This window comes from Aedes aegypti, chromosome 2, assembly GCF_002204515.2.
Source record: "Aedes aegypti strain LVP_AGWG chromosome 2, AaegL5.0 Primary Assembly, whole genome shotgun sequence".
Lineage (NCBI taxonomy): Eukaryota > Metazoa > Arthropoda > Insecta > Diptera > Culicidae > Aedes > Aedes aegypti.
The window spans coordinates 197,372,023-197,386,045 of record NC_035108.1 but is presented as its reverse complement, the minus strand read 5'-3'; the positions used below and the strand labels follow the sequence as shown (position 1 = coordinate 197,386,045).

The window sequence follows — 14,023 nt, the reverse complement described above, 5'->3', positions numbered from 1 at the left end:
TGCTAAAAATTCTCGAGAAGCATAATAACGTCGGTATCGTCTGCTGCGCATATCAAATGGAGCTGTCACTTTTCCGTATACGGAAAATGTGACGCTCAATTATTCCGCAAGTAAAAGTGACATTTCGCCCATACTGAATCAGCTGTCAAAATTACATTGGTATAAAGGAGAAATTTTACTTGAAGGCTTTACCACAGACAAACAGACGTAACACTGACGAAATTTCCATCGACCACTCATTTAACGACCATTTCAAATTCGTCATGTACCAAACCTCACAACCAGAGGCGCGCGCATCGTTTTTCTTCGTGTTTGACGTTTCACACTACCGCCATCTGTAGGTCTTGTTGCACGAAACAGTATTTCATGCAATATGGTCACCAGATGATGAGGGTGTAAACTGGGCGATGGATTCTAACGAAATTTGTTCTAAGTGTTACGTCTGTTTGTCTGTGGCTTTACGTTTCAGGTGCATACCACGCATAAAGTTCGACATAGGGTACATTCATATATTTCATAACGCTGAAATGTTACAAATCATACAAAATTAGAAAAATATTCATACAAAATGCGTTGTCTAGGGGTGGGTGGGTGTCAATAAAATAGAGATAGAAAACTATAGAGGACGAATGTCGTTGCTGTTCCCTTTGTTCTCGCTCAGGAATATGTCGGGTACATAAGTGTCAAACTGCATACTTTTTCGCGTTGACATTTATAGCCCCGCCTATCTCCGCCAGCAAAAGATGTTCCAGCAGCGACGCCAGCGACATTCTTCCTCTATAGTTTATTACCTCTATTGTCAATAATGACCAATTTTTGGCGCTATGAAATTTGGGCTCAATCACAAATTTCCTAATTGCTGAAGGGGGTGGGTGGCAATGAGAATATATATATTATGGTGTAGAAGTAGAAGCAATGGATATGTATTAGTAAACAGAAAAAACGTAAACAAAAATAACTACGTCACTAATTTGCACGGCTTCTTATGGGAGCTCACTCGCTTGTAGTTGTGAAACATTTTGCACCATACACGGATGTCACGCACACTAAATGTCTTTTCCAAACCTCCCCAAGTAACCAATAAGCAGTAAAAGCTGGCACCAAAACGGTTCTATAGTCGAATAAAAGGCATTGCCAACAGGGCTAACAGGAACTATATCTTTATTGAGGGCTGTTAAAAAGCCACTTTCGGCGAATTATTTGGCTGATAAACAGCCTATTCGCACCGAGTCTCTGAAAAGGGATATGTAAAATTTTTATAGCACGTGGGAAAAAAAAAGAAAAAAAAGATTTTTGTTTATCTTCCATTTTCTAACATCTTATGCTTCCTTTGGAGATGTTGTTTTTTGCTGCGTGATCCAGGCTCATACTGCAGTTGTTGAAGTTTGTATTGAAGATTCCCGGCTTGCTTTCCATCTGCTCCATCGCTGCACAAGTATATTTGTATGCTTAACATCATATTTAAAGAAGACCAGTTTGCAGTGGCATAATTTTTATCCTGCTGCATCATGAGCGCCAACAATGCCGGCGAGATCCTGATGAAATTTATCTAGGATTATTTTTTACCACAAAGCAGTGTAGCGAAACCAAATTTACAGAAAAATTAATCGCGAATAGACTGCAGTTTGTCCCTACCCCTCTTCCAATTTTACATAATCAATTTAGTATATATTTTCATGTATAATTAAAAATCTCCAGCATCAGAGGTTGCTAATTGGGTCCTAAAATTTTTAATGAAATCTTGTTTTTATTTAATAACACGAAAAAGCGTGTTACTGTAACTACTTTAGCAATTTTTCCCGCTCAAATAATGGCTATATCATGTTTAAACTTTAATTTAAAAATTTGGTCCATTAATGAACCTTGACACTTTTGATCATGTTTGACGTTCGCTTAGTCGACAAAAACACCACAGGGGTTTTAGATCGACCACTGGGGTTGTTCCTTTCTGACATTTTGTAAGGGACACGGAAAACAAACTACACCCAAAATTTGAGTTTAAGCCAAAGGATGTGACAAAATCTAAAAAAATGTTTTCTGGGCTTAAACCAACGGAAAACATTAGAAAATTTGAGTAAACATGTGCTTTTGGCCTAAACTTAAGCGTTTGGCACAAAAATAGGGTCCTAAAGCCCTGTCCCAATTTTTGTGCCAAACGCTTAAGTTTAGGCCAAAAACACATGTTTACTCTAATTTTCTAATGTTTTCCGTTGGTTTAAGCCCAGAAAACATTTTTTTAGATTTTGTCACATCCTTTGGCTTAAACTCAAATTTTGGGTGTAGTTTGTTTTCCGTGTCCCTTACAAAATGTCAGAAAGGAACAACCCCAGTGGTCGATCTAAAACCCCTGTGGTGTTTTTGTCGACTAAGCGAACGTCAAACATGATCAAAAGTGTCAAGGTTCATTAATGGACCAAATTTTTAAATTAAAGTTTAAACATGATATAGCCATTATTTGAGCGGGAAAAATTGCTAAAGTAGTTACAGTAACACGCTTTTTCGTGTTATTAAATAAAAACAAGATTTCATTAAAAATTTTAGGACCCAATTGGGACAGGGCTTTAGGACCCTATTAGAAGTGCTGCTTATATCAATACATCGTCGTTCATTCTGGTTGAATTTCGAGACATTAAATATCCTGATACATTGGCAGAGAACTGTTTTTTGTTTCATCTCTTTTAAGTTCGTAGTCACCGATTAAGTTTTGTTTTGGTTGACAAACGTCATGACACTAGGTCGTTCAACAGCATTGACAGCCGTTGTATACGGCTTATTGGCACAGGGCTTACTAGCACTAAAATAAAGCTCATATACGACTAATATGAGTGCCTGTGGGTCACAGGGCCTATAAGCATTTGAAAATGTTTGATGAAGCTAATAGGCACTGGAAAACCGGTAGATGGCATATACTGCTTATAACAGTGCTTATCGGTTACCTGGGTCGGTATATATTCTCGTTGGGTGGGTGGGTGTCCTCATGATGTTACGGCTCATACAAAAATTATAGAATATTCATACGAAGAGCGTTACGAGGGGCTGGGTTGGTATCGAAAAAGGCCATTTTCAGCGTTATGAAATATGTGAATGAATCCTTTGGGCTTGTTCATATATTTCATAACGCTTAAATTGACCTTTTTGGACCCCCACCCACCCCCTGGTGACGCTTTTTGTATAGATACTCTACAATTTTTGTATGAGCCGTAACAACGTTCAGACACCCACCCACCCCCTAAAGCGTTATGAAATTTGCGAATGAGCCCCTTTGTGAATAAACCCATAAAGAAATGTGAATGAAATTGAAGAATAATCGTTGACCATGGTGGTGCTTATGCATCAGACAGGTTTGAATTTTACAGGAGTGCATCTTGTTACCACGCCCAATCCTGTTTTCGATACATTTGACATCGATCCGATCGACGAACCGCCGGCGCAGTCGATATTTTATGCTTTGTCGATTCGTTCGAGTCGATGCCCCCAGCTCTAACCATATCCGGTCCGGTTTTGACGTTCGCGTACGACGAAAAATCGTCGTCGGCTCGATTCTGATCGAAAATTTTGTGGATTTTCCCCGAAAAAGTTCTGCTTTTGGGAAGAAAATTGCCAAACACGGTTGGCGGTGGATCCGTTAGATCCAGATACAATTGAAATAAACTCATTGGAGCGGTGTGAATTAGCGAAGATTGAATAGTGTTGAAAGAGGGGCCTCAGAAGAAGCCCTCGGGAAGATTACCTTTGAAATTTGAAGCGAAAAGTTTTGCTTCCTGCCTGTGTGGTATAAGAAAGAAGAGTTCGGAAGAAGCGAAAAAAGTGCCAGCTATTATTAGTGCCCGAAGCGCGAAGGAGTGATAGAGAGGGCTATATAGAGGAGTGCGTGTGTGCATTTTTCTATCAGGGTAGTGCCGCAGAGGGAAGTTTTCCGGCAATCGTCAGCAGTATATCGAGAGGCTCTTTTCCTGCCTATATTTCGTCGTCGCAGTTTTGCCTCTCCAAGGCCGTGTCAGTGGAAAACAGAGGAAGAATATAGAAAAAAGGAAAATTGTGGATGGTTTCATCTTTTCCCTGCGTTTCTGACGTGTACCAAAGAAAGTTCTTTTTCCTTCGATCAAGGGGAGCCTCTGGCAGAGCTCTCCACATAACAATCCGAGAAACGGACGGAAACTAGGCAGAAAGTTGCCATACTTTGGCAGAGAAAAATCGACAGATCATAGACGAGAAAGGGATTTTATAAGCAGATCTACCTGGCCGAATGAATCGTCCCGAGAGCAGGCAGAAGTGTTGGCCAGAGTGGCACTAATTATGTCGCAGACGGACTGAACATACTGAAGATTTTTCTTTTTAGTTACTCTTATTTTTTTTTTTCGTTCCGATTACGGCAGTCTGAGAAGAGTGTGTCACCCGTGTGGAAGTACACACACATACGCACGTATTTAAGTAACTTCACTTAAGGGCACTACCGTGAGAAAGTGGCCTCCGTCGAAACGTCTACGGAACCCAAAGGCAGCCAGGACCATGTTGCCCGTTTTGTGTCCAGCGTGTCATGGATAATTCTAAGTCGGTGAGTAAAAACAGTGTTTGGCTGATTTCTTACGATTTCTTCCTTATGCTATCGTTTGCCTCATAACTTTTGATTTGCGTAATCGTTTCGCGAAGCAAATGCAAAAAGGTGATTCAACTTTGCAAAGACGACATTTTATGGGGGGACAGATCATTCGAACAGTTACTTTTACATATTGTTTTGTAAATAAACAATTTTAAGCACAATATCTATAGCAAGACAGGATTCTTATTAGAGCTAAGTATGCTGTTTCACTCAAGAAGAAAGTCCCAAGATACCTTGAAATGACATTTCTTTCCAAATGTGTACTGTGATCAAAGAAAACATGTTTTTTAGCATTTCTGGCAATAAATTTGCCACGCATCGAGATAGGCGATTACTTTTCTTTTCAACAGCAAATCAGCCACTATTTTATTGCAAGTCTCTTATTTTTACCAAAATGGAAAATTCTGTTGCAAAATTCTAGGGTCTTTATAGAATGTAACTCTTACGCAACTATTACACACATTCTTCTCAAATTCTTCGAAGGAAAGCTTCAGGAACTATTTTACTAGTGTTTACTCCAGAGATACCTTTGTAGTTTCAATGTCTCATCCAGTTATTAAATTGGGATGCATTCATACTATAGCAGTGTAGTAAAATATACGATAGTTGAAACCTTTACAGATTAAAACCTGTTTCTTACCATTGGAAACTAAACTAAAGCTTTTTTCAAAAGCCTTATCTTTTCGCACTTCTTGACATGCGATTTTATGGTTATACACATTTCCTCCATAGACCTTTTCACGAGACGTTTCAAATCAGCTGATCTTGAAAAACATTGACAGCTGATCTTGATGAAAATGACAGCCCCGTGTATGCACTGGCCCTCCACCGATGTAAACAAATGCAAACACGGAACTGTCACATTTCTCTCAATGCATGTGTTAGATATGAAAACTTATTTTCAAACTAATCCATAAGCCCTATTTGTTCACCAACAATCAATTTCGTAGTGGAAGATCTAACAAGTTTGTTATAAAAAGGCATTGTACCGCGAAACACTGCAATAGTTTCTTCGTAAGAGGTGTTTCCTATTGGAATATTAACGAATCAACTTTAATAAAATCTCGACCAGTTTTTAGGAGGAACACTGTTGAGCGTAAAAGTAAAATTAATTCATTTAAACTAAATTTAGAACAGCCGTACTTTTCTATCATAGCGCAATTGTAACGGTTAAAAAGTCATACACTACCCGTCATAAATACGGACTTACTAAAAAAGTATTGCATCACTCAATTGAATATTGAATCACCCCCCAAAAAGTTTTGCATCACTTAAAAAAAGGGAAATTTAAATTGCTATAGTTGTCTGCGGTTGATCCGCTCAAGGACATTCGTAAGACAAACAGTTTGGTTCGCAATTTTGCCGCTAGGTGGCGCTAGTACTTTACTTTACTTACTTTTGCTGGCTCTACGTCCTTCAAGACATGACCTGCGCCACAATGTTACGCCAACTAACTCGGTCCATGGCTGCTAACCTCCAATTCCTCGATCGCCCCACACTTCCAAGATCCTTCTCCACTTGGTCAAACCACCTAGCTCGTTGCGCTCCCCTTCGTCTTGTACCGGCCGGATTTGAGTTGGACACCATTTTTGCGGGATTCTTGTCCGGCATTCTCACAACGTGTCCCGCCCATCGTACCCTTCCAGCTTTGGCGACTTTCGTGATACTGGGTTCACCGTAGAGTTGCGCAAGCTCGTGGTTCATTCTTCTCCTCCATACGCCGTTCTCACATACTCCGCCGAAGATCGTGCTAAGCACACGTCGTTCAAAAACTCCTAGCGCTTGCAGGTCCTCTTCGAGCATTGTCCACGTCTCATGCCCGTAGAGGACAACCGGTCTTAGGTGGCGCTAGTGAGCATGTCAAATATGCAGAGGCGACTCGTAACCTCACTTTTTACCTGTTCTACGAATCTAAAAATGGATAATTCGGCAAATATAGTTTATAGAACACAAAGTAAATGGTTGTATTCTTCCTTTCTAACAAAGCTCTATTTGTTAGATGCTAATTTGTTGCTGAAAATCCAGAATTTGTAATCGTGGAACAGGTAGATTTGAGGTTAGGGAATCGCCACTGCAAATATGTCAAGCTAGTTCTATCTTGTGATCAACATTAGATCAGGGAGGTATACACAACGTGGTACGTCTATCGTTCATGTTTTGTGAGTGTGTTATTGTGGCTCACAACGCTGCTAGACATTTCGATGGTTGCGTATTGAAAAGCATCAGCGTTTGCTACTTGGCTTGACCCGCGTTTTCGACCTGTGCTGTTTGGGCCGGCCCGCGTGAGAGATGATTGTTAGGCGAGCTTTGTTCGTAGTTGACAGCGGTATACCTACCCTACATCAGATAGAAGGTTCCAGTCTTCGGTAAAGTTGTTCAGAAAGGACATTCTTAAAGCAAACATTTTGGTTCGCAATTTTGCCGCTAGGGTGGCACTGGTGGGTATGTATAATTGAGCATTTTAAGCAGTATCTTCTGATCCAGATGGAATAGAAAATTGGAGTCTTGAATATCCGGTGATTTAAACCAGAATCACTAGGAAATGAAGTAAATCAGGACTGAATCACTGGAATATGAAGTAAATCAGACATGAATCTTTTTTTTAAATATGAGGTGAATATAACATAATTCGGTAAAAAAAAAGTAGACCAATCGAGAATCTCTTGAAAATGAAGTGAATCAGTCTCAAATTATTTGGACATTGAATGAATCAGACTTGATTCATTAGAAAATGAATATTGAATCAGTCCTAAACTGTTTGAAGGAATTACTGGAAAATGTAGTTGAACAAAAATAAATTACTTAAACTAGAAATGAATCAGAACTGATTTACTTGAACTTGAAGTAATTAAGGCCTGAAACACGTGAATATGTAGTAATTCAGATTTTTAAAGTGAATCATACCTGATGCACTTAAGGTGAAGATGAATCGAAGCCAAACCTCAAATTTTCAACAGCAGGATCTGGAGAATCAAACACCTGTTCAAGCTGAAAACCTAATCGATTAGTTACCACCAGCTAGTGACCAATCGATTGAGTTTTCCGCTCAAACGGATGTTTGGTTTTCCAGATCCGTGCTCTTGAAAATTTGAAGTTTGGCTTCGATTCATCTTCACCTTAAATACGCAATGAATCCGACACGAATCACTTGGATATTAAGCGAATCTAACATACATTACTTGACTATTAAGTGAGTCAGCCTTGAGTCACTTGACTATGAAGTTAACTCTCAAACCCCCAACGTCTGACTTTTCATTAAAAATGAACTTTAAAAAATCATAACTTGGCCAATTATTAATCAATTTTGGATCTTTTGGTCTCAAACAAACCGCATATTCCTCAAGATTTATTGTGTTCCGGAAGAAATGGGATTGGCCACTTGGTTCCGGAGTTATTCCGGATTCAAATGGGGTATATTCGTTCCGGAAGTGATAATTCCCTTAGATTTTTCAAGATTGGCGGTAAAAAAATAATTTATTGTGTACTTTATATAAGTAAAAAGCTGACAGAAGGTCGAATGACATTGGTACTCATTGATTCTGGCCATTTCGGATACCAGGTCACCTGGCACCGGTTCCTGAATGTACCCAGAGAGGACATTTTCTGAAACTCAAAGAATACTACCGTGCGACGGCTCAAAATTTCTGATTTTTTATCCGGAACATCATAGATGTAATGCCAAAGACCAATATGAGGTTCTGGCCACATCCGGATACCCCGGAATCGGTTCGGGTGGGGCCTCAGTGGGACACTTTCGTAATCCTACTCACTCATACCGTGCGACGGCTCAAAATTCCTGATTTTTTATTCGGAACGTCATAGATATAATGCCAAAGACCAACATAAGGTTCTGGCCACATCCGGATATCCCGGAATCGGTTCCGGCAGGGCCTCAGTAGGACACTTTCGTAGTCCTACTCACTCATATCGTGCGACGGCTTAAAATTCATGATTTTTTATCCAGAACATTTTTTATCTGGAACATCATTGATATAATGCCAAAGACCAATATGAGGTTCTGGCCACATCCGGATACGCCCGAATCGGTTCCGGGAGGGCCTCAGTAGGACACTTTCGTAATCGTACCCACTCATATCGTGCGAAGGCTCAAAATCTATGAATTGTCATCATGAACATCATAGCTATATTGCCGTGGACCAATATGAGGTTCTGGTTACATCCGGATACCCCGAATTGTTTATCCAACAGCATCACTCCATAAATCAATATAAAGGTTCTGACTAGATACTTGAAATCTTAGCGAAATGCTGAGGCTGGTTCGAAGGAAACAGAATCTGGACTAAGACACAGAGCCTGGACGCGGAAGCAGAACCTCTTCGTGGAGATATAGCCAGGCTGAGCTGTAGTATGGAGGAAGAGTTAGCATGGACGAAAATCTAATATAGATTTGAAGGTCAATACGCGTTGAACAAATTCAGCGTGATGCGAATACTGACTCATCTAAGGAACTGGTCAACAGTGTTGGAAGGAACTTGATAGTCTGGAGAAATTAATGCTAGGTGAATTTGGTTGGGAGGAGCTAACGGAAGAGCTTGGCAACTAATTTCAATACTGTCGTTAGCACAAGGTGTAAAAATGGCTTCATTTAAAGGGCGAATACAAATTAATAAAATGATGTATTTTATGAACCAGCATCAAAGCTTAACAAATGATAAAGAATTTCATCATATGACTTTCAAAGACATTTTCAAATTTCTTTATTATTTAAATTTGGAGCACTTCTGCCACAAGATTAACTGATATTCTAAAAATAAAATTATACATTTCTCTAGTCAATTGCATCAAGGTTAACAATACATTGTATAAGAATGTATTTAGCATAGCGAACGAATTCCAAAAAACGACATGTCATAAAGGATATATAGGATGAAATAGTCAAAAGAATTTGTAGCGAACATGTCTTAGAATTTTCTATTTAATTTTTTCAACAACATTTATGAAAGGTACTCTATATATTTTGATAAGGTATAGTGCCGTTTGATTTTGTCAGAATTCCTGAAAAAAATCATGTTGCCAATATCGAACCGTGTCAAAATCAAACAGTTGTTTTTAATCATACTTTTGTATTTATAAACACGGATTAAATTCAACTATTTTGAAAAAAAAACAGACACAAAGAAACATTAAGATAACCAAGATCGGGGACTTACCCATGATGTATTTTTTTTTGTATATGAATTTCAGTACAAGTCGGACTCGGTTATCCGGGATTCGATTATCCGGAATTTTAGACTCGATTATCCTGAGTACGATATTTGATATTCTTGTTTTTCAGTATTTGTGCATAAATTTGAGATAATTTAGTATTGCACTATACAATATGAATGGTTCAGCAGTTTTGGACGTAGGTAAGAAAAGGGGGCTTGAAAAAGTTTTTTTTGTGTACGTTGGTCAAAAAATGTTTTTTCTTCTCAAGACCCCAAATGTTCCTAGAAATAATATCTTGCTACGCCACTGCATCATATAAATATAATAACGGATGAAAAATATTTGAAATCTTTATTCGCAGATTTCAACTTTTTTTAGTGATTCGATTATCCGGAGGATTCGATTATCCGAAGTGAAAAACAATCGATACTCGAGTCCGATCTGTAGTACCAATAGATAATTTAGTTGCATTGTGTAATGAAAAACAAACTAATCTTAATATGTCTGTTGATTCAAATAAAGGTCGGACTCGATAATCGAATCGCTAAAACAACATTTAAATCCGCGATAAAAGAAATAAAATAAAAACACGGTTTTTATCGTGTTTTTTTTATGTTGACAAAAACGGTTAGCCAGAAATGTCTCATGGACTTATCGATATGAATCCAAAGCTTTCTCAATGGATTCAACGAAGATTACACAGAGTGCATATGAGTCTTATCAGCACAATTCTGGAGTAATCACATGTTACCAGAATATTATATTGATCCATGGCATAATAGCTATGATGTGCAGCATAAAAATCATGAATTTTGAGCCGTCGCACGATATGAAGGAGAAGATTTACAAAAGTGTGCCACTGAGGCCCTGTCGGAACCGATACCGGGGTATCCGGCTGTGGCCATAACCTTATATTGGTCTTTGGCATTATATCTATGATGTTTCGGGATAAAAAATCACGAATTTTGAGCCGTCGCACGATACGAATGAGTAGGATTACGAAAGTGTCCTACTGAGGCCCTCCCGGAACCGATTCCGGGGTATCCGGATGTGACCAGAACCTCATATTGGTCTTTGGCATTACATCTATGATGTTCCGGATAAAAAATCATGAATTTTGAGCTGTCTGCGCGGTAGTATTCTTTGAGTTTCAGAAAATGTCCTCTCTGGGTACATTCAGGAACCGGTGCCAGGTGACCGGGTATCCGAAATGGCCAGAATCAATGAGAACCAATGTCATTCGACCTTCTGGCAGCTTTTTACTTATATAAAGTACACAATGAATTATTTTCTTACCGCTAATCTTGAAAAATCTAAGGGAATTATCACTTCCGGAACGAATATACCCCATTTGAATCCGGAATAACTCCGGAACCAAGTGGCCAATCCCATTTCTTCCGGAATACAATAAATCTTGAGGAATATGCGGTTTGTTTGAGACCAAAAGATCCAAAATTGATTAATAATTGGCCAAGTTATGATTTTTTAAAGCTCATTTTTAATGAAAAGTCAGACGTTAGGGGTTTGAGAGTTAAGGGAGAAAATGGAATTTTGCTTTTATTGTCCGGTTTAAGCAAAGGTAATTTAATTTGATCATAAGCGAAAGGAACTATTATTTGTTATAAAAACTGAGTTTAGAACAGTTTACCTTACGGTTTCGTTGACATTAGTTGCATAGTTAGTGGGTGTTGAAGATAATGCTTAATATTGGTATTAAAATTCAATTTGTTTACACTTTGGTCATGTTTACTTTTGAACTGTTACGTAAGATTGATTTGAAGTCTTGGTTTATCCGTTCGCATATTGTATTCATTACACACGCACTTCGAATCCATGGTTGCACTGAAAGCTTATCTTGTTTCTACTTTATAATTAAACGAACAAAATGTACAAAAGCAAAAATTTTAATGGCTATTTCTCCCTTATTCTCTTTCTTTTTCTTCCGTTCACGTAATTTCGAAACATGAAACAATCCTCAATCAAACTATCTCACCTAAATCGATAAAAACGGAAACCGAAACGCTCCCGAATCCTGATCCCGATGTTCCCAAACTAATACCGACCTCATGATCGTTCAAATCAAGTAAGAAGCCGCAAGAGTGCTACGAATTCCTCGATCTTAGTGACGTTGATGATTGTGTGAAAAGCGCGCTGGCTTCAACTCTGTACACACCGGCTTCGGCTGGTGCCGGTGGAGCTGGAGGCTATAAGGGTACTGTTGGCCGCAAGCAGCACCGCACCAAACGAAGACAGTCGAACGCTTCTTCTGTGATGTCGTCATCCGATGGATCCGGCGTGTACGAATTTGTCCCATACGAGTCCCGGAGATATCCTTCCTCCCAGCATCACCATCATCATCCCCAAACGGTGGCCACATTCCCAAATCCGGTGGCACCTGAATACCATTATCAACCCCGTCATCACTCCACATATTCCCAACAGTTCCCGTATAGTTCCTCAAATGCCTCTAGCGTCGATGGTTCCGGAGGTTTCGGTCGTCATCCGGCGGCATCGAAACGAACGGCTAACATCCGCACTCAAGACCATCAAGCCAATCCGGGTAGAAACTCACACCACTACAATTACCATCACTACCAACAACAACAGCAGCATCAGCAGCAGCATTCTTGGTCACCGGTAGCTGTCGCAGCTAGCACTATTGCTGCTACCACTGGTATTATTGCCACCACTACCACTAGTACTTCCTCCTACACACTGCCAAACAGTTCTGGTAAGCGGTCGTTTTCCTGCTTAGCAGAAATTTCTTTTTTTTTTTGTTTTTTGGATCTTTCTGCTCATGTTACTGACTAGTATTCCATTGTTGATGTTGTTTGTTAACTGTTTTTTTTAGTAAATATTCTGTTACTATTAATTTGCTTTCATTTCTCGTTTTGTTTTTGTTCAATGTTTTCATTGTTTAGAGTTAGTTGTTTTAATAGTTTTCTTTGTACTCACTCTATCGTCACAGTCACTTATTACTCCCGTTGTATTATTTGTAGTATAGATGTTTTCTGAGTAATTTGCAGAATATGCAACAGCGTTTATAACTGTCGTTTTGCTCATTCTCTCTTCGTTACGTTTATGTTTTATACAAAGTTCAAAAGTTTGAATATAAAGCAAACAAAAGCTTATTCTGTCAAAACCGTTTACATTTCCTTAAGAATACTGCATTAAGTTTATATTTTTAATTTGTTTCATATTAAATTTTGCCAGTTTCTTTCCTTGTTGCAATTAGAAAACACTATAATTCACTATTGTGAACCATCATAAACATTGTTTTGGTATTTCCTCAAGTGAAAATATATTTGGTGCCTAAACTAGTACACAAGTAATACCGTCAAACGGGGTGACTTGCAACGGCGGGGTGACTTGCAACACATTGTAATTTACAACTAAATTTCACTATAAAACCCAAATTTTAAAAGAAAATTTGTTTTAAATCGGAGCTTCAATACGTGTGACTCACAATTCAAGTAACTGCCACGATTAAAGCTGTTATTATGAATATGTTTATACATTAAACATATTTCTTTTAAATGTCTTGAAAACTGATACTTGATGGAGGTTCCAAATCGTGATCTGAAAACATGAGATAGATATAATTTACAAAAATAATACTCTACATGGTGTTTCTATAACTAATAAGTGATAATATGACAAATTTTATTTCACGAAATTGTAGCAATAATTTTTAAATAAAAATCATTTTTATATAAATGTACCTATGCGGGGTGACTTGCAACTCTTTATTTCTAAGTAATTTAGAGTTTTATAAAAGCTAAAAACTTTTGTGTTAGGCCTACTTTATAATTAAAAGAGTAATAATTCATCAATCAACTTCAAACACTCGTTTAAAATATTGTTCAGTTATGATATTGAACCTTGATGATTTAACGCCTCTTTTTCCCATACAAAAATAGCTCAATTATTTTCTTACAAAAAAGTATTCAAAATGTTCTTATACTGGTTTGAATGCTTTAAATACATGAATAACAATACTTAACAAGTGTGACTAATAAAAAATATCAACATTTTGTTGGCAAAAACTAAATTAGTATTGAGTGTTGCAAGTCACCCCGCACAAGGACATTTAAAAAATTTCACCTTTTTGATGACTTTTGATATGACAAAAGAATTCGATTCATTCTTCTGTCATCTCATTCTGTGGGCGGGCCGGCCATTCAAAGTTATGCGAGGAATTTAGATTTTTAGATGACGTTTAGATCATGGTTTTGGTTGATTGAAGTTGAAAAG

The 14,023-nt window shown here is 38.3% G+C and overlaps 1 protein-coding gene across 5 annotated transcripts in view; it reads left to right on the top strand.

The window, feature by feature from the left end:
- Nucleotides 1–3,479: 3,479 nt before the first annotated feature.
- Nucleotides 3,480–14,023, top strand: part of LOC5578851 (nuclear receptor coactivator 6) — a 60,957-nt gene continuing 50,413 nt past the window's right edge. For 3 of the 5 annotated variants that reach the window (XM_021843646.1, XM_021843648.1, XM_021843645.1), the window contains exons 1-2: nt 3,480–4,555; nt 11,858–12,500. In XM_021843646.1, the coding sequence (XP_021699338.1) occupies nt 4,538–4,555; nt 11,858–12,500 (661 nt within the window). In that variant the 5' untranslated portion in view covers nt 3,480–4,537. Of the gene's footprint in view, nt 4,556–11,853; nt 12,501–14,023 lie in introns of all 5 variants that reach the window. The other 2 variants (XM_021843649.1, XM_021843650.1) reach the window with 2 other exon arrangements.